The sequence below is a fragment of the Rhinolophus sinicus genome, chromosome 3 (genome assembly GCF_057876585.1).
Source record: "Rhinolophus sinicus isolate RSI-liver-muscle chromosome 3, RSI-T2T, whole genome shotgun sequence".
NCBI classification, from domain to species: Eukaryota; Metazoa; Chordata; class Mammalia; order Chiroptera; family Rhinolophidae; genus Rhinolophus; species Rhinolophus sinicus.
Genome location: NC_142503.1, coordinates 24,452,065 through 24,470,911, shown reverse-complemented (window position 1 = coordinate 24,470,911; position 18,847 = coordinate 24,452,065). Strand labels below are relative to the sequence as shown.

The 18,847-nt window shown below is 44.0% G+C and overlaps 1 protein-coding gene, 2 long non-coding RNA genes and 1 pseudogene across 8 annotated transcripts in view; 2 read left to right on the top strand and 2 right to left on the bottom strand.

Moving 5' to 3' along the window:
* Positions 1-2,948, bottom strand: part of LOC141570719 (uncharacterized) — a 30,110-nt gene extending 27,162 nt beyond the window's left edge. The window contains exons 1-3 of one of the 2 annotated variants that reach the window (XR_012495163.2): positions 2,555-2,948; positions 2,226-2,423; positions 979-1,144 (exon numbers count right to left, since the gene is read on the bottom strand). This is a non-coding gene — a long non-coding RNA (uncharacterized LOC141570719). Of the gene's footprint in view, positions 1-978; positions 1,145-2,225; positions 2,508-2,554 lie in introns of those variants that run through there. The other variant, XR_016020608.1, reaches the window with a different exon arrangement.
* Positions 1-3,981, top strand: part of CPLANE1 (ciliogenesis and planar polarity effector complex subunit 1) — a 96,714-nt gene extending 92,733 nt beyond the window's left edge. For 4 of the 5 annotated variants that reach the window (XM_088796490.1, XM_074328988.2, XM_074328987.2 and 1 more), the window contains 2 exons: positions 2,943-3,121; positions 3,517-3,981. In XM_088796490.1, coding sequence (XP_088652616.1) covers positions 2,943-3,121; positions 3,517-3,690 — 353 coding nt within the window. In that variant the 3' untranslated portion in view covers positions 3,691-3,981. Of the gene's footprint in view, positions 1-2,942; positions 3,122-3,372; positions 3,431-3,516 lie in introns of all 5 variants that reach the window. The other variant, XM_074328990.2, reaches the window with a different exon arrangement.
* LOC141570720 (uncharacterized) lies at positions 3,056-8,670 on the bottom strand. Its single transcript, XR_016020609.1, has 3 exons — positions 8,408-8,670; positions 3,970-4,046; positions 3,056-3,192 (listed from the first exon to the last, which is right to left on the bottom strand). It is a non-coding gene; the product is annotated as an uncharacterized LOC141570720 (long non-coding RNA).
* Positions 7,093-8,328, top strand: LOC148758465 (high mobility group protein HMG-I/HMG-Y-like; annotated as a pseudogene).
* Positions 8,671-18,847: the final 10,177 nt, after the last annotated feature.

The window sequence follows — 18,847 nt, the reverse complement described above, 5'->3', positions numbered from 1 at the left end:
GCTTTTCTTTTGGGGGTGGTATTGGTAATGGATGCAGTTTACTGTTCCGCTTCACGTTGTCAGGCTAGACTCTGGACATTGCCGGGCAACATGGTAGAAAGAAAAAGAGTGGCAGCGCTCACTGTCGCTTTCACAGAGAGACCGCGTCTGAGGGAAGCTGCTGCGCTTACTGGCCTCATTCCCACAGTGGGGTTTCTTCTTGATGTATCATTTACCTTTTCCTTAGAAAGCTTTCTCTGTCCACACTGGGGCAGGGACACTCTACCTTGAAAAGCTTTGTACACGCTGAGTTCCACAGCATTGTTTTTATACTGTATTTTTATCTCAAGATTGAATATCCCAAATAAATCCTAGAGAAATGCACTCTGATCTGAAGGAAATTACAGAGCCATCCTTGGGTAAAGCAAGGTGAGAAATCCAGTGATAGCCTCTCGAGGTTCATAGATACTCCAAAGGTAAAGATTTTTCCCGAAACGCACGACTGTTAACCTTAATTTCAGTAGACTTGATGATTTTGTCATTCTTTCTAGATGGAAATAATTATGTTCATTTGACAAAATGAGTGTCGAAGTCTAGATATCAAATTCATTGTAGCAGAGATGGGGGTGGGATTAGTTGTTAGTTACAACCTTTACTAATCTGTTATCGTATCCTGAATACTTGAATTCAGCACCCTGCCTCCATCCACTTTGGAGAGACAGCCCACCCTTATGGTTACTTTACTGCTTAATCACCTGCTGGTTTCTCTTTTTTCATGTTGTCAATATCAACTTTCTCTGTTTTAATGGCTGCTTGTTTTTTTACTACACTGTTTGTTCCCGTGTGTGTTCCTATTGAATATTCATAAATATTTTCATAGATGTTTTCAAAATTTGTCCCTTAAGTAAATATTTACTTCAATAATTACTTTAACATGGAACTTTCAGTCACATCCCAAAAAATTCAGTGATGTCTTTAAATAGCAGAAAAAAGTCAAACCTTTTACATCTGGGGCGCAGCTGTCACACTGGATGCTAAGGAAGGCACAGCGACACACATGATGTTAAGCTGGTTTCTCTTTCAGACCCGTGGCTTAGTCAGAAGGAAATCCCTCGGCCCTCTGGGACTGCCACGTTCCTCCTTTGGCTCTAACCCAGGAAGCCAGCTGTGGGACAGATAAATAGACCCATTTCTCACCCACAGATACGATTATTATCCTAAAGGGCCCTCTGAATAGCAAGTTAACACATTGCTCAGGCCTGGCCATAGAGCATGTCCATCATCTTGGACAAATTACGTAACCTCACTTTCCTCATTTGCAAAATGGAGATAATAACACTTTCCTTGTAGGATTTCGCAAGGAGCATTCATTCAGCAGCCATCCACTGAGCTGCTCCCACATGCTCGGCACTGTTAGTCACCAACAGCGCAGACGTAGCACAAAACTAAGATATGACACACCTTTGAGGAGGGGGTGTTGGAGTGAATGTTCTGAATGATGCAAGGGGGGTTGTCGTGTAAAGATAAGGAAGAGCAAGTTCAAAGCTCTGAAACAATCATGGCCTGACAGAAAAGATGAGTATGGGAAGGACGGTTGGGGAGAGGGGCTGGCTACTTACTACAGGCGAAGGCAAAATGTTTGGGTTTTACTGTGGATCCAGTGGGAGTCCCATGGAGGGAATTAGCAGGGAGCTAATATAATTGGTGTTTGAGAACATGTGGGAGAAGAAGAAGGCAGACAGGCACAGAGATGGTGCTTGGACTATTCTTCTAGCACCAGAAATGGTGGGAGTTTTAAAATTTGGAATGTATTGAGAAGATAGGCCAAATTAAGACTTGCTGATGCTTGGGTAGAGGCTGTGTAAAAAAGGGAAGGCTAAAGGACAACTGGATTTTCACCTGAGCATTTCCTGGGATGGGAAGCCTATTGGAGGAATGGGTTTAGCGGTAAAACTCCACTCAGTTTGGTTTTGGACCTGTTCAGGCTGAGATGTCTGCGCACATACAAGTCAAGATGCCAAGTAGGCAGTTTGCTGTGTAAAGCTCGCCGTGCAGGTGTGAGAGCCGTCAGCATGCGGCTGATATTTATAGCCCAGGTCAGCAGGGCAGGTGCAGATGAGTTAGAGGACAGGACCAGGCCCTGCACTCTGGGAAGTCCATGGGAGCGAGTGCATGTGGCCCACAGTCAGCGCCTAATGGGTGCTGCTGCCGTTTGCGGGGTGCTTATTTCCGGGAGGGGTCCTTACCTTTCAGCACACGAGGTTGGTAGAGCTTAGAAGGTCAGCTGACCCAAACTTCACCACTCGGTTACCTCTTGTTCCCCTCTTCAGGGAGCCACATGACTGCTCGTTGGGACCTGTGTTTACCTCCCGTCATACTCCATGTCTTGGGTGTTTCCCCAGGTCACCTTGGTGAGGGGCAGAGGACGTGCTGTGACATTGGCTCTGGAACATTAAGCGTGTTAGGTTGGATTTGCTAAGCTGCCTCTGGGCACTGGCTGGGATAAGTTTCTTTTCCACACACGCTGATCCTCAGTAAGGAGGGAGAGGGCCTAGTGTGCCGTCACTACACTTACCCTGGTGCCTGTGCCAAAGGCCGATTGCAGGCGTGGAGCCGGAGGGAAGATGCCTCAAGCATCACTCCCAGGACGCCGCCACGAGACTTTCCACAGCGTTCCCCCAGCTTTGAAGCTGGGACTTCTCCACAGTTCTGTTCAGTCGCCTCGCCTCCCTGGACTCCTGTCCTAGGGGCTAATTACCATTACTTTTAAAATCAAAAGAGGTGGCCAGAATTGAATTTCCTTGTCTCACATTGACAGAACAGGAATTGTTAGAACTCTAAAGTGAACTATATCCAGACCTTGTGATTCAAATATTACGTAAAATGTGACTGCCTTGGATTTGATGATAAGTCACAATGAATGACTCTGTGCCAATGTGTGCTTTGTTCTTTTCCCTCAAAAGGCTCTCCTGCGCCATGTCATACCCTGAAGCGTACAAAGCAGCATGGAGGTGCTGGGCTTGCACCTCCAACTCAGCAGGTGTGTGTCGAGTACGAGAGAGAAGAGACTGTAGTGAGTCCCTGGATGTTACCTTCAGAGATCCAGAAGATTCTTCACGAGAGTCACAGTTCTCTACTACAGGTAAGCGCTGTTCCGGATTTCAGTTGGCCTAGTGATTCCTCTGGGTTCTTCAGTGTTGTTTTGTTTTTTGCCTGGGGTGGGGGATGGAATATAGAGATACTGAGATTGTTAGGTCAGTTTGGAATAGTGAGTCAAAGCAACGGCAGTTTTGGCTGAATACTCCAGTAACTTTCTTTCAGAATTTTCTTTTTAACTAAAAACAAACAAACAACACACACACACAAATGTAAGAACAGATCATTGTCCTACAGGTAGAAAAACCCATTCTGTCCACTCTTCAGACCTGGTGCCAGCACCTCGATATTGCAGGTGAGACCCAGCTCATGGCCGGGCACCCACAGCCCTGGTTCCCTTCCTATTTCCTTCACCATTTCCTGTCTTTCTCAATTTGACAGGACTTGTCACCCACTGAAGACGAGCCTGAGGCCCCTCTCCGGGCGGGCGGCCCAGACAGCGTGTCTGAGAGCAGTGGCAGCCTCCTCAGCCAGCTGGACTGGAACGCCATTGAGGACATGGTCGCCAGCGTGGATGACAGGAGCCCGTCCATCCCCGGGGCCCTGGACCTGTAAGGCCTCAATGTCACTGGTGCCAAGCCAAGGCCAGCACCTCAGGGATGTGTTCCTGAAAGATGTGGGTTTACAGGAGAGAAGCAGTGAAAGAAGTGATGTGAACTAACCACCTGCAGCCATATTGTTACCTGGATTGGTCATTTCAAGAGGGAAAAGAAATAGTTCTCAATAACTTTGCCTTCATGGGAAAGGGTTGTTTAACAGTAGATGTATTATATGTGTTTGCATTTGACTTATCTTTAGGTATTATTTTTTAAATGATGAAAAAATAAATTGTACCTTTCAGTAAAACTCTTCTGTCTTGCCTCTTCCTTTAGTACCCCTTGAGTTTGAGGAAAAACTTTCTGTGGGTTAACCTGATAGGAAAAAGAAAGAAAATCACAATCTTACCTGAGACACTGAATAATGAACTCCATTTTAAAACATATCCCAAAATTCACCTGGCTTGGTCTAGGCGTACCAACCACCTTTCACCAATCCTGAGCTTCTAAAGAAAAGTTTTATGGAGGCCAGATCTTCTGTTCTCGGCCCTGTAACCTGAAAAGCTACAGAGGAAGAACCAGGGATGGATGCTGTAGGTGGAAAAGAAAGGGAATGACTCCTGGCTTTAGAAGGATCAGGTTAACTTTGTAAAAACCATGGTGCCAAAGGACTTCCAGTCAAGGTGGTGGAGCAGGTAAACACTGCTCGCCTGCCTCTTCCTGTGACCATATCAAAATTACAACTAAATTATAAAACAGCCTTCATTGAGAACCACCTGAAGACTAGATAATCAGAAGCCTTATAATAAGGATATAAAGCAGCAACTACATAGACAGTGGTAGGAGAGGCAGAATGGGCAGGTCCCACACCCACAGTGTGGCGATTAAATTGGGAGGGAAATCTAGGGGTTGGAGGTCCCCCTGAGGAGTAAAGGGACCCAACCCCACACTGGGCTCCCCAGGCCTGGTCTCCTGTGCCTGGGAAAGGAGTCCCCACTACATCTGGTTGTGGAAACCAGCAGGGATTGCATCTGAGTGAGATGGAGCGCTGTTGGAGACCTAAGAGCTGCAGGAATAAAGGGCCCACACACAGGCTCACTCACTCTGGGCTCCAGCACAGAGGCAGCAGCTCAGAAAGCACAAGGAACACATGGGGAAGAATTAAATTGATGAGCTTTAAGGGCGAGGGCTGAAGGGGCAAAACAGCCATCTACAGGGATGGAAGTGCTGGCTGGCACCATTGTTCCTTTGAGACCACCCACCACCCAGCCAGCCCAGCACAGGCAGGCGCCAAACCTGGCTAACACTGTTCGTCCGTCCTGGTGATTCCCTGCGATCCTACCCACCCAACTCATGCACCTGTCCAAACCCCTTCCAGTGGCTCCTCCATACAAGTAGCCTGTCTCAGCTGGCACTGCGAACTTTCCTAAAATCTCAAAAGGTCCACGAGCACTAAACAAGCAGCAGGTGCCCTCGGTGTGCCCCGTACCTCTTGCTAACCTACTCCAAACCTGGCACAAGCAGTGACCGATCTCAGTTTGCACTGTAACTCCCATCAGGTAGCCCTAAGCCGGCATAAGCAGTGGCTAGTCTTGGCTTGGGACATAGCCTCTACGTGGCAACAAACATGGCACAAATAGCAGCTGACCTCAGCTCACATCATGGTGCCTACCAAAGGGTTCCAAGCCAGGCACTAGTGGCAGCCAACCTTGGTTCACAAAATAATCTCTTCCAATTGCCTGTAAGCCCAGTACAAGTGGCAACCAACTGCAGATCACTCTGTAGTTCCTACCAGATGACCCCGAGCCAGGCACAAGTGGTGGCTGACCTTGACCTGCACCAGAGCCCGTCCAAAGAGGCTCCAGAACCAACACACCTGGTGGCCACACCAGAGCACCACCCAACCAGCTCCACAAACCACACACCCAAAGGGAGGCTGGCACTAGAGCCCCGCTAAAGTGACTCCTATTCCGTGGGGTCAGCCCTTGCACATTAGCTTGTCCAATGTAGTCACAATCAGTCCTCATAGCCAGTCAGCTCGAGGGTCAATCCCACCTCCTGACATGCTAATAGCAATCAAGGTTAAACTACAAGAGGAGGGCACATACAACCCACACAAAAGACACCTCTGGAGCACCTGGATCTGGTGACCAGGGAGATTGTGCCACTGCCCCACAGGTCACCTACTACATAAGGCCACTCTTCCAAGACCAAGAGATACAGCAGATCTACCTACTACATAGAAATAAACACGGAGTCAGCTGAAATGAGACAAAGGAACATGTCCCCAATGAAAGAACAAGAGAAAACTCCAAAAAAAGAACTAAACAAAATGGAGACAAGCATTCCACCAGATGCAGATTTCAAAACACTGGTCATAAGGGTGCTCAATGAACTTAGGGGAAGAATAGATGAACTCAGAACTTCAACAAAGAGATAGGAAACAAACAAACAAACAAAAAAACTAGTCAGAAATGAAGAATAAACTTAAATGAAGAATATATTAGAGGGAATCAACAGATTAGATGAAGCAGAGGATTGAATCAGCAATATGGAGCACAAGGTAGCAGAAAATACCCAACTGGAACAGCAAAAAGAAAAAAGAATTTAAAAAAAAAAAGAGAGTTTAAGGGGCCTCTGGGACAACATCAAGCATACCAACATTTGCATTATAGGGGTACCAGAAAGAGAAGAGAGAACAAGGAATTGAAAACATATTTGAAGAAATAATGACAGAAAACTTCCCTAACCTGGTGAAGGAAATAGATATTCAAGACCAGGAAGCTCAGAGAGTCCCAAACAAGATGAACCCAAAGAGGCCAAAACCAAGACACATCATAATTAAAATGCCAAAGATTAAAGACAAAGAGACTCTTAAAAGCAGCAAGAGAGAACAGTTAGTTATCTACAAGGCAGTTCCCCTAGATTGGCAGCTTATTTCTCAGCAGAAACTGCAGGCCAAAGGAATTGGCACAAAATATTCAAAGTGATAAAATGTAAAGACCTAAAAAACAAGATGACTCTACCCAGCAAAGCTATCATTTAGAATTGAAGGACAGATAAAGAGCTTCCCAGACAAGAAAATGCTAAAGGAGTTCATCACCACCCACCCAGAATTACAAGAAATGTTAAAGGGACTTCTTTAAGAAGAAGATAAAAAACATGAATAAGAAAATACAGGAAAGAAAAAATTCTCATTGACAAAGACGAATTCTTAATAAAAACTGGGGATAAAACTATAACGCTAGCACAAAGGTTAAAAGACAAAAGTAGGAAGATCATGTGTAATTACAACAATAAATTAAGGGATACACACACACTCTAAAATATAATGACAAAAACATAAATGTGGAGGAGTGAGTAAAAAGTGTAGTAATTTTAGAATGTGTTTAAACTTAAGCAACCATCAACTTAAAATAGACAGCTATAAAAATAGCTTCTTATATATGAAGCATATAGTTACCACAAACCAAAAATCTGTCAGATATGTACAAGAAATAAAGAGAAAGGAATCCAAACATAACACAATGGAAAGTCATGAACATGAAAGAGAATAAGAAAGGAACAGAGAAATACTATAAAAACAATCAGAAAACAATAGCATGGCAACAACTACATACCCATCAATAACTACTTTAAATGTAAATGGACTAAACGCTCCAATCAAAAGACATAGGATGGCTGAATGGATTAAAAAAAAAAGACCCAAATGGAGTAAAGGGTTTCTGCAATAAGGAGTGTTGGGAAAACTGGACTGACACATGCAAAAGAATGAAACTAGGCCACTTTCTTATACCATACACAAGAAAAAACTTAAAATGGATTAAAGACTTAAACGTAAAACTCAAAACCATTAACGCTCCTAGAAGAAAACATGGTAACCTCTCTGACATTGCTCTGAGTAATGTTTTTTGGATATGTCTCCTTGGGCAAGGGAAACAAAAACCAAAAGTAAACAAATGGGACTACATCAAACTAAAAAGGCTTTGCACAGTAAAGGAAATGATCAACAAAATGAAAAGAACCTACTGAATGGGAAAACATATTTGCCAGTGATACATCCGATAAGGGGATAATAATATCCAAAATATATAAGGAACTCAGAATTTAGCAACAAAAAGAACAATCCGTTTATACGCCTAAAACGAAAAAAAAACCCAAAAATCAAAAAACCCAATCCGATTAAAAAATGGGCGGAGGGCGGGTGTGGCGCGGCGCCAAGAAGGCAGCCGCACTTGCTACGGGCGGGGACGGCGGAGCCAGACGGGGCCTCAGCGCCCAGCACCGCTGCTCCCAGCACCGCGAGCGCGCACCGCAGGCATCCCGGCCGCCGCTCCTCCGCCTGCTCCGCAGAGAAGGGAAGGTGCGCGAGTGGAGCTCGAAGTCCCGCCAGCCCTTGGCCTCCAAGCAGGAAAGGACGGCACTGAGAAGCGAGCGCGGGGCAGGCCTCCGAGCAGCCTCCGAAGTGCCCACACCTAAGAGACCCGGGGGTGTGGGGGGGCATGGGGGAGCGACCAAAGGGGAGCAAAAACAAGGGTGCTGCCAAGACCCGGAAAACGACCAAGACTCCAGGGAGGAAACCAAGGGGCAGGCCCAAAACACTGAGGAGGAGGAGGAGGAAGAGGGCATCTCGCAGGATTCCTCGCCAAGGAGCAGTTTCCTTCTGGGATGGGCGACTCCGCTCCCACGCCCCGCCCCCGCCCCCAGGCCCACTCGTCCCCGCCACGCACCTGCACCTGCGTCCTCACCACCACACACAGCACGCAGCACGCCACGGCAGGGCCCTGGTGGCCTGAGTGGGGAGTTTTCCTTTGGTCCCGGTTCCCTGCACGCCCTCACCCATGAGCACGCACTTGCCCTCCTGACAGAGCTCACTGCCCACTTAGCGGCGCGCGGTGCCCCCGGCGTCCCACTCCCTCCGCGGTCGGGACATGGCTGACGGGCTCCTGGTTTGGGGATTCTTCTCCCCTACTCTTCCCTCTGGCTTCCCATTAAGGGGCCTGGGAGGGCTCCCTTGGCCTTAAAAGGGGCCCAAGCCCCACTCACTCTGACAGGCTGCCCCCCCCCCCCCATTCTGGCGGTGGCAGCAGCAGGTGTGGCCAAGATGCTCCCAACCAACCTGGTCTTAGCAGGTGCGGCCCACGCCCTTCTCTTCCTTCCCCACCTTGCCTAGTCCCTGCACCAGGTTGGACGGCCCCCATGGGGCACAGGATGGAGGGGTTCGAGCCCCTATCCCCTCTGCTTCCCTCTAGGCCTCGAGGTTGCCGGTTCCTCACATGGGGCACTAACAAGGAGCTAGCCTCGCCTCCTCCCACCCCTGCGCCTCCCCGTCCCCCAAGGTTCTGGTTCCATCTTTCCTCTGTTCACAAACTACCTCTGGACAGTGTGGTTTTTGTTCAACGTTTCATTCTTAGACATCTGTCATTGCTGCTGCTACCAGCGCCAAATGTTCATCTTCATTGCCACCTGTTCTGCCCACACTCCCCTCCTCCAAGATGTTCTTAGGGGAAGGAGCCTGGGGCAGAGCAGGCTGGGTGACCGACCACCCCAGTCCCAGGGAGGATGCTGCAGCAGAGTGAGCAGGGGGTCCTGGGTTGGGTGTGTAGGGGGCTGCCTTCTCCCCCTGTTCTGCTGGGGAGGAGGTAGCCATTATTTGTCCCAACCTGGGCCCCTCCCTCTGGTTTCCTAATTGAATTTAAAAAGTACCCTTTTCTGGAAAAACAAAAGTGGGCAGAGGACCTGGATAGACATTCTCCTAAGCGGACATACGCAGGGCCAATAGACATATGAAAAGATGCTCAATGTCACTAATCAGAAAAATGCAAATTAAAACCACAATGAGATATCACTTCACACCTGTCAGAATGGTTACTATCAAAAAATCAACAAACAAGTGTTGGTGAGGATGTGGAGAAAAGGGAACCCTCATGCACTTTTGTTGGGATTGCAAATTGGTGTAGCCACTGTGGAAAACAACATGGAGGTTCCTCAAAACTTTTAAAAGAGAAGTACCGTATGACCCAGCATTTATTCCGGGAAATCCAAAATACTAATTAAAAAAGATATATGCATCCTCATGGTCAAATTTCTATCTAATATTTCTCTTCAGCCTGAAGGTCATTAGGATTTCTGACAGTGCAGATCTTCTAGCAATTAATTCTCTCAGGATTCATTGACCGAACTATATCTTCACCCTCATCTTTGAAGGGTATTGTTTGTAGCCTTATTCTCAGGCAAGGTCTTTACTTCTCGGATGGACCTTTCTGGTGTAGGAACTGGATGCCTGGAGCGCTAAGGAGGTGTTAACGAGATCTCTCCACTCTGGCTGGGCTGGGCCTGGAACATTCCCAGAACGCCAACCTCTAGTATCTGCTGTCTGTCGACCTTGTAGTAACTGCTTTCTGGTAGGGCTCGTGCAGTCTTGCACTGAACACGAGCCGCTCAGCTGTGGTCCAAGGACTGACAGGGAACCCCCATACAGACATCTGGGGTCCTCTCTCTACAGCTTGCTTTTCTTTTTGCCCTACCATGCAGATTCCCGCCAGTTACTACCCTCGACTCTGATCTTCGCGTCCTCAGCTCAGTGGGACCACCGGGGTCTGCTCAGGCTCTCGCTCATTATGCCAGAGGCAGGAAAATATCCTTGAGCAGACAGCTAGGTGTTCATGAGACTCACCTCACGAGCCGTCCTTCTCAGGGGGCCACCGTCTTGTGCAGCACGTCGTCCGGTGTCTAAAAGCAGTTGCCTCACATATATTATTTTGTCCAACTTTATGGGTAAGTCAGGTACACCAGTAACTGTCATAGCTTGAAGATGTCTTCAGTTAGTCTCAGTGCGCTATACATCCGTACTACAAACCTGAAAATGAGAAATGAAGGAGGGCAGAGAATATCAGCAGAGGCAGCCTTTGTGTCTAGCTTGACTACGTTCCCACAGTCTTCAAAAAACTGCAATATGATGATTTTGCCTCGTGTGTCTGAACACAGAGGAAATATCCAAATGAATGTGTTTCAGACCCTTCTACTTGAAAGGAAGGACCCAGACTTCATGCCCCCCACACATGGATTAAAAGATGTAGTTTCCATATAGATTTTAAGCACTTCCGTGCTCAGGAACACCACCAATTATGAAATGGGTTCCCCAATTTCTCAAAATTGAATCTTACTTTGCTCACATTTTTATTAGAAAATACACAAAATTTAGTAGAGTTTATCACTAAACCAAAACCATACCTGTACATCCTACTCTTTATTCTGGGTGCGTTTGGAATCCGTTAGCAAAGGAAGCTGCCAACTTTTCTCCATCGACGTGGTTTAAAAACACTGACTTCAGCTTTACTTACTTTCTCACTTCGGCACCCACTGCTTCTAGCCTATAGCATATAGTCAATAAATGTTTGATGAACTAATGACAAACCAGTATAGCTCATAACATTTTCCATTTCAATAGTTCAAATAATTATTATGTACCATGCTTTGTGTCCGGCTTACCCTTTCTGCAAGAAATCAAACCTTGGGAGGCTGGATGGCTCAGTTGGTTGGAGCGTGAGCTCTCAGCGGCGGGGCTGCCGGTTCAATTCCCACATGGGATGGTGGGCTGCGCCCCCTGCAACTAAAGATTGAAAATGGCAACTGGACTTGGAGCTGAGCTGCGCCCTTCACAACTAGATTGAGGGAAAACGACTTGGAGCTGATGGGCTCTGGAGAAACACACTGTCCCCCAATATTCCCCAATAAAATTAAAAAAAAAAAAAAAGAAATCAAACCTTGGACCTTGCTGAGGAAATAGGAGAAAGGAAACGCACTTAATAATTGTGCAGAAGTTGCTTTGATAGCCCTCCAGAACTCCACTTTCCTCTAAGCATTACTTATACTCGGATCATTCGTGTGTGTTCAGCATCTGGGCTGTGGCCTCATACCATTAAAGAGAACTTGAGGGAAACTAATGCTTTTATTTTCTTAAAGCTATTGAATCTAGAGAACACCTGAGAGAAAAACACCCTGCTAAGGTTGGTTTGTAAGTTGGGAATGAACGACTCAGCCTGTTCCTATACCTGTGGGCCTGGGGCCAATTTCTATGGCAGGAGTGGCCTAGCTGAAGTGAATTTTTTATATTGAATTTTTAAAAAAACAGTGATACTAATTTGAAGAGAAGTATTTAAAATATTCAAAGCCTATTTACTGTGGCCAAGACATGAAAACAACCAAAATGTCCTTCGATAGATGAATGGATAAAGAAGCTGTGGTATATATACACAATGGAATACTATTCGGTGGTAAGAAAAGATGAAATAGGACTATTTGTGATAACATGGATGGATCTTGAGATTATAATGCTAAGTGAAATAAGTCAGACAGAAAAAGCAGAGAACCATATGATTTCACTGGTATGTGGTATATGAACCAAAAACAACAAAAGAACAAGACAAACAAATGAGAAACAAAAACTCATAGACACAGACAATAGTTTAGTGGTTACCAGAGGGTAAGGGGGGTGGGGGGTGGGAGATAAGGGTAAGGGGGATCAAATATATGGTGATGGAAGGAGAACTGACTCTGGGTGGTGAACACACAACAGAATTTATAGATGATGTAATACAGAATTATACACCTGAAATCTATGTAACTTTACTAACAATTGTCACCCCAATAAACTTTAATTAAAAAAAATTCAAAGCCAGTAACTACAAAAACAAACTAATTAAAATTACCTCAGTCTTAAGTATTTCGAAATGGTTCCTAGATGAATAGTATATTGATAAATTATTCCTTCTCTGTCTTAAGACCTGAGTGAAGGGATAATAGAGGAATTTTAAAATGTACCATTCAAGACAAATACAGAGAATTGGTGAGGAGATATTACTGGATGAGAGAAGTAGTAGCAATAAGTGTATGAGGGTAGAGGAAGCCATAATATAATTTGTGTCAAAGAGGATAGTGACGAATAGTAAACTTAAGATTCAGAGCTAAGCAGCACAGAAAGGGGCATGGTGAGATAACCATGGTTGTGTAGAACAGTTGCACGTCCTCATCTCTGCAAACCTTGTACAGAGAACTCCCAGCAGCTCTGCCCCAGGCAGGACTCCAGCTGCCTTCTGATCACCTTAGAGCAGAAGTCAGCAGATCTGGCCCGCTCTTGTTCTTGCAAATAAAGTTTTACTGAAACACAACCTCCCCATCCCTTTACATACTATCTAGTTGCATAGTTGCTACATAGAGCATGACTTGCAAAGCCTAAAATACTTATTTTTTGCACCTTTACAGAAAAAGCTTGATCACTGCCCTGCAGTGGAGCCCAACAGATGAAATCCACACAGACACTCTGAGCTTCAATAAAGTTTTTAGTAGCTTGTTCTAAAACCAGAATGGACAATTAAGCATCACTGCACACATGGGGAAAGCCCGCATCATGAAAAGGAGAAAATTCAAATTAAATGGGCAAAATAATAGAGAAAACAGGTCATGCAGGAAATAGAGGAAATGTTTTTATGGAACTAAAGTTGGAATGGTCAGACAATGACAGAGGAAACCCTATTCTCACATTTCCATGAAGTTACTTGTGTTCAAGAGGTTTTATTATTTCTGGTGAGTTACAAGGGTTCAATATCAATTGATTGCCATTGGCAAGTAAGTGCAATACATGTATTAAAAACCAAGTATATGTGTTTCATCCTCTTCCCTACTGTGGGTACTTGATGGGTGAGGGGCAGCAATTTCTCCTTCAGTGGGCTGAGTAGATTATCTGCTGTGCAGAATACTCTACCTAGCAGATGGATCTCAGGGTCTAGATTTGGGACAGATGGCAGCAAGCTGAACTGTGGTTGCAGGTTCGGGCTACAATATGTTCCCTACTCTGGCTCTACTGACAATAAAGCTGTTCATTTTATCTCAGTCTGTCTGACTCTAGTTTAATTCTAATCAGAACTTAAAGGAGGGAGGAATGTGATTTATCAGTCTTCTTGAGCCTGAATACATGAGGCATTGCCTGTGATTTGAGAGCTCAGGCCTCCAAATGGGAACTGAGAATTCTACTTTTTAATCTGACAGATATGAGATGTTGCATTCATAAAATAAGACCAAGTTACTGTATGAGAAGAACATCAGAGAACAAGAAGAAACTCTTTGAAATTTAAAATACAGCTGAAATTAAAAAACAAATAGAAGAGGGGTTAATATCACAAATTTATAAAAAACTCAACTCCAGAAAAACAAACAACCCAATTAAAAAATGGGCAGGGGACATGAAGAGACATTTTTCTAAAAAGGACATACAGATGGCAAACAGACATATGAAGAAATGCTCAACCTCACTAACCATCAGAGAAATGCAAATAAAAACCACAACGAGATACCACCTCACCCCAGTCAAGATGGCTATCATCAATAAATCAACAAACAACAAGTGCTGGCATGGATGTGGAGAAAAGGGAACGCTGGTGCACTGTTGGTGGGAATGCAGATTGGTGCAGCCACTATGGAAAACAGTATGGAGGTATCTCAAAAACCTGAAAATGGAACTACCTTATGATCCAGCAATCCCACTCCTAGGTGTCTATCCGGAGAAATCCAAAAGTCAAAAATCTTTATGCACCCCTATGTTTATTGCAGCACTATACACAATAGCCAAGACATGGAAACAACCGAAATGCCCATCGGTAGATGACTGGATTAAGAAACTGTGGTACATTTATACAATGGAGTATTACGCAGCCATAAAGAAGAAAGAAATCTTACCATTTGCAACAACATGGATGGACCTAGAGAACATTATGTTAAGTGAAATAAGTCAGACAGAGAAAGACAAATACCGTATGATCTCACTTATATGCAGAATCTAAAGAAAAGAATAAGTGAATGAACTAATCAGAGACAGTTTTGGAAACATGGAGGAAAAACTGAGGGTTGCTAGAGGGGCGGAGGGGTGGGGATAAGGGGAAGGTGAGAGTTTTAGAAAATAGTCGGTAACCACAAGATGGCCATGGGGTTTTGAAAACTAATTTGGGGAACGTACAGAGGGATAGTGGATGGGGGGAGGAGGGTTCACACAGTGTGAGGGATATAAATGATAAATGTCTAAGTTTTGCTTTGTCTTGTGCACCTGAAACTAATAAAAAAAAACAAATAGAAGATTTAGAAGATAAAGTTGAAAAACTCAAAGACAGAGCCAAACAACTGACTGACCGACCAAACAAACAAATGAGAAAAAAACATAACTGAGAAGATCAGTCTAGGAAGAATATCTGACTAACAGAAATCACAGAAAATAAAGAAACTAAGGAGGGAGGAATTACCAAAGAAAATTCTTCATAGCTAAGGACACATTAAAAGTTTAAAAGTCTATATTACATGCCTGCAAAGTGAATTTTTACAAAGAGATCCATTAAGGACCAACATGGTTGAAAGTTTAGAATATGAGAAATACAGAAAATTTCCTAAATATTTTCCAAGGGAAAACTTTCATCTTAGAATTCTAGTCCCAGCTATCAATCAGTTTGAGGTGAGAATAAAGACATTTTCAGACATCTAATGGTTCAAAAGGTTTGTTCCTATGTGTCCATTCTTACGAAGTTACTGCAGGATTTACTAAAGCAAACTGAATATTTTTAAGCAAAAGGAAGAAGGCATGGGTTCCAGACACAGGTTCTGGATCCAACCAGAAGAAAAGTCTGGTACAATGCCTTTGAAGAAGTCCTGAAAAATCAGTCCAGATTGGTGCAAAAGTAACGGTTCCAAGGAGTTTCTTGATGTAGCAATTGTATGTGTGCGTGTGTGTGTGTGGGGGGGGGTAGGGGGGGGGAGAGAGGGGTGGTGGTGGTGGTGGGGGCTGGCAAGGGGGAGAGATTCAAACTAAGGAATGATATGAAAGAACACTCCAAAAAGTTTAAAGATTTCTATGTGGAAATTGTATGAGTAAAAAAGCAACGCAATTTTACTAAAGGAAAACCGACTATAGAAGAAAGGGAATACACTCATAGTACACTAAATGATGGCTCTGACTGAACACTATTTACATAGTTTTATATTCATAAGTGCTCATTGAATATAGTGATGCCCATACTGGAAGGAGAAGGGAAGAGTGTAAGAGCCAAGTCCTTATTTAAGTCATACATAAGTCAATAGATCATTAATATAATTCAATATATAAGGTCTAGAATTAATAAATTATAACAGTAATTTGGATTTACAGAAATATGGATATAACTACCCAAAGAGCTAAAAGTGGTATCCTATATGAACAAGGGCTTATTTCTTTAAACTTAATTAGGAACATTAAACTACTAAATAATAGAAAGTTTATTAGCATGTTAAAAGCCTGTCTCACTAAAATTTTTATCTTGGAATTACTCTGAATTGTATAAATGGCAGGATTTTAAAGATTCAATTGACAGTTTTAAGCTGTGCAGAAATCCACCATGACGACGTTTCCCCTTTTTGTATGTCACATCTTTTGATTCCTTTCCTTGCTTCAAATCATGGTCATTCCTCATGGGCCGTCCTCAGAAGAACCAAGGGATAAATCATGTTGTCTTCTACGTGGATACCTACCCAGGAAGACTTGACTCACTCACCAAAACTTACTAAGAAAATTCATACCTGTTTTCTCCTTATTACAATTTAAATCAAAGCCAACCAAAGTTGTGTGATCACTTCGAACGCCCTAACCAGTCCTACGAATGAGGATACTTCTTCCATTTACTACCCAGACCAAGGTGCCATCATCTTTCACCTGGACCATCTGGGATCCCCCCAATCACTGCATACATTGTAGCTCGGGATCTATTAAAAATGCCAATCTGATTTCACAAATGCAAATCCTTACTTCACTCCCACCCATCTTAGTATCTTTAATGGTCGCAGGACTTCCTTAACATGGCCTACGAAAGCAGGATTTGGCCCACCTGTTTCGTCAGCTTCATCCTTCTACTCTCATTTGTTTCCTGCCATTCATAGGAACTAGAAGCTTCTAAAAGCGATATGCTCTTTACCTCAGGGCCTTTGCACATGCTGTCATCAATCTGCCATTCTCCTTGCATCCTTCGTCTGTTTTTTTCTGCAGACTTCAGAGCTCGGCCATCATGTCCCTATGGAACAAACTGCTGGGAGCCATTAAACAAAATCATTTCCCAGTTCTCAATGGTTCAAACAATATTATTTGGTATCTATTATAACTGTTACATGTCAGGCTTTTTCTGAGAATTAGTTTCACTTGGAGCAGGAAGCCTTTTGATCTCCCCCAGCCCTCCAGACCAGTACAGTACTACATACTGTCGTGATTTCTGTTACTCTTACTTTCAAGCACTCATTTCAACTGTAATTTAATAACCATGTAATTTAATAACCATGTGTGCTTCGTGGTTCATTTCCAGACTCCCCTACTAGAACACAAGCATATTGCCCATGAGCCCATCACAGTGCATTGCTCATAGTAGGCCCTCAGCATTTGCTTAACATTAACTTGTCAAACAATTCAATTTGCAAAGTCAAAACAATGGAACTAATGTCAATACCAAGTGATCTACAAGACAAACTGTTAGTATGACAGGAAAGAAATAATCCAATGTTTCAAGTTCAGGAAAGGAGTGCAGAATGTAGCCTATGATTCTGTGATCTCACCAATGCCAAACTTAACATCTTCACTTTACTAAATAGTTCATTCCGATGGGTCACGCTCTGCACTGTTTCCAGAACCACCAGACTTCAGAAACCCCACGTTCCTTTGTCTGTCATTCCATTATTCCACTTCTGCTCTATGCAGACCTCTGAACCTGGATCCTGCCATTTTCTCCCATCTGGCTCTTCAACTGTACCTCCAACAAACTTGAATCCTGGCTCAATGAAAAATCAGTTTTTGTTGTGCAGCTGAGCACTATGGAGAAAACGAACACAATCATGCAGTTTGGCATCAGCACAATCTCCACATTGCAGCTGGTGAGTGATCTTCCTGAACCCCAACCCCGAGTGTATTTATACCCCATTTAAAGTCCTTCCAAACTTTTGAATGTGGCTATTTAGGCCCTTTATTGTCTGCTTATCTCCAGCTTCAACACCCAACATTTCAGTACTGTTGTCTCTTCCTGCCCTACCATTCTCCCCCAATGATTCTCATTCCTCAACTCAACCACAATCTGGGTTTTTTCTCATCCTCTCTAAAACTCCTCTCCCTACAGGTTACCATGGGCACCTTGAATGGCAGGGCCGTTTTTCAGTCTTCATCTTACTGTTGCATTTCATATGTTGCTCTGTAGCTCCCTCTTGAAACTCTGTAATCCCTTAGATTCCTCCCATTCTCCTCGCCTCTAATCATTTCTCCTGTCTCCTCCAAAAACTCGTTTTCCTCCCACTGCACTTTAAATGTTGGTAATCTCCAAGGTCTTCCTTTGGCTGTTTTGCTTCCTCCACAGTTTATATGTCGATGAGTCCCAAATGCAGCCTCAGCCCAAACTTCCCCCGGAAGTGTCATGCTTGTGTGTGTTCTCACCTTCTGGACATCACCTAAACAGCCCACAGGTACTCACTCTCAAATGTATTTAAACCTGAACCTGGTCATGCAAAGTAGAGAAACCTGACAGTTACCCTTGATGTCTCTGTCTTCCTTCACCTCACTCAATGGCCAAGTCCTACTTTTGCTTTTTTATTTCCTAAATACATCTGCAATGTCTCCAATGTTCTCTCTATCCCTACTACCATCAGCATCCTAGTTCCCTCTCACCATCTCGGAGACTATTGCATCGGTGTCTTCTTCTTTACACCCTCACATCTATCCTCTACGTAGCAGACAGTGAGCTCTCTTTAATTCATTGCTTCAAGTCCTTCCACTGCCTAGACATTAAAATTTTATACTCCTCCATCCTTCCTTTCTATAGCTTCATCTTTTGATACAGTACCACCCACCCTGGTTCCTCTTCACTGTGCTATCCACACTTTCAGAATGTCATCCCCCATCTCCCCACTTAACCAAACATTCTGCGGATCCAAAAATGCACAAAAGATAATTACAGATTTCTTTAAATAAGTTCCCATATAACATGCTAAGCGATTTTATTTACCAAACTTCGTATTACACTTGTTGCAAAAACACAAGGCTTCAGATTGTCTTCTGACTTCAAAGTTAATCATCTTTTCACCAATCCAAGTTTGTCCTCTACATCAAGCCAGGTAATGTAGAAGATAATTAA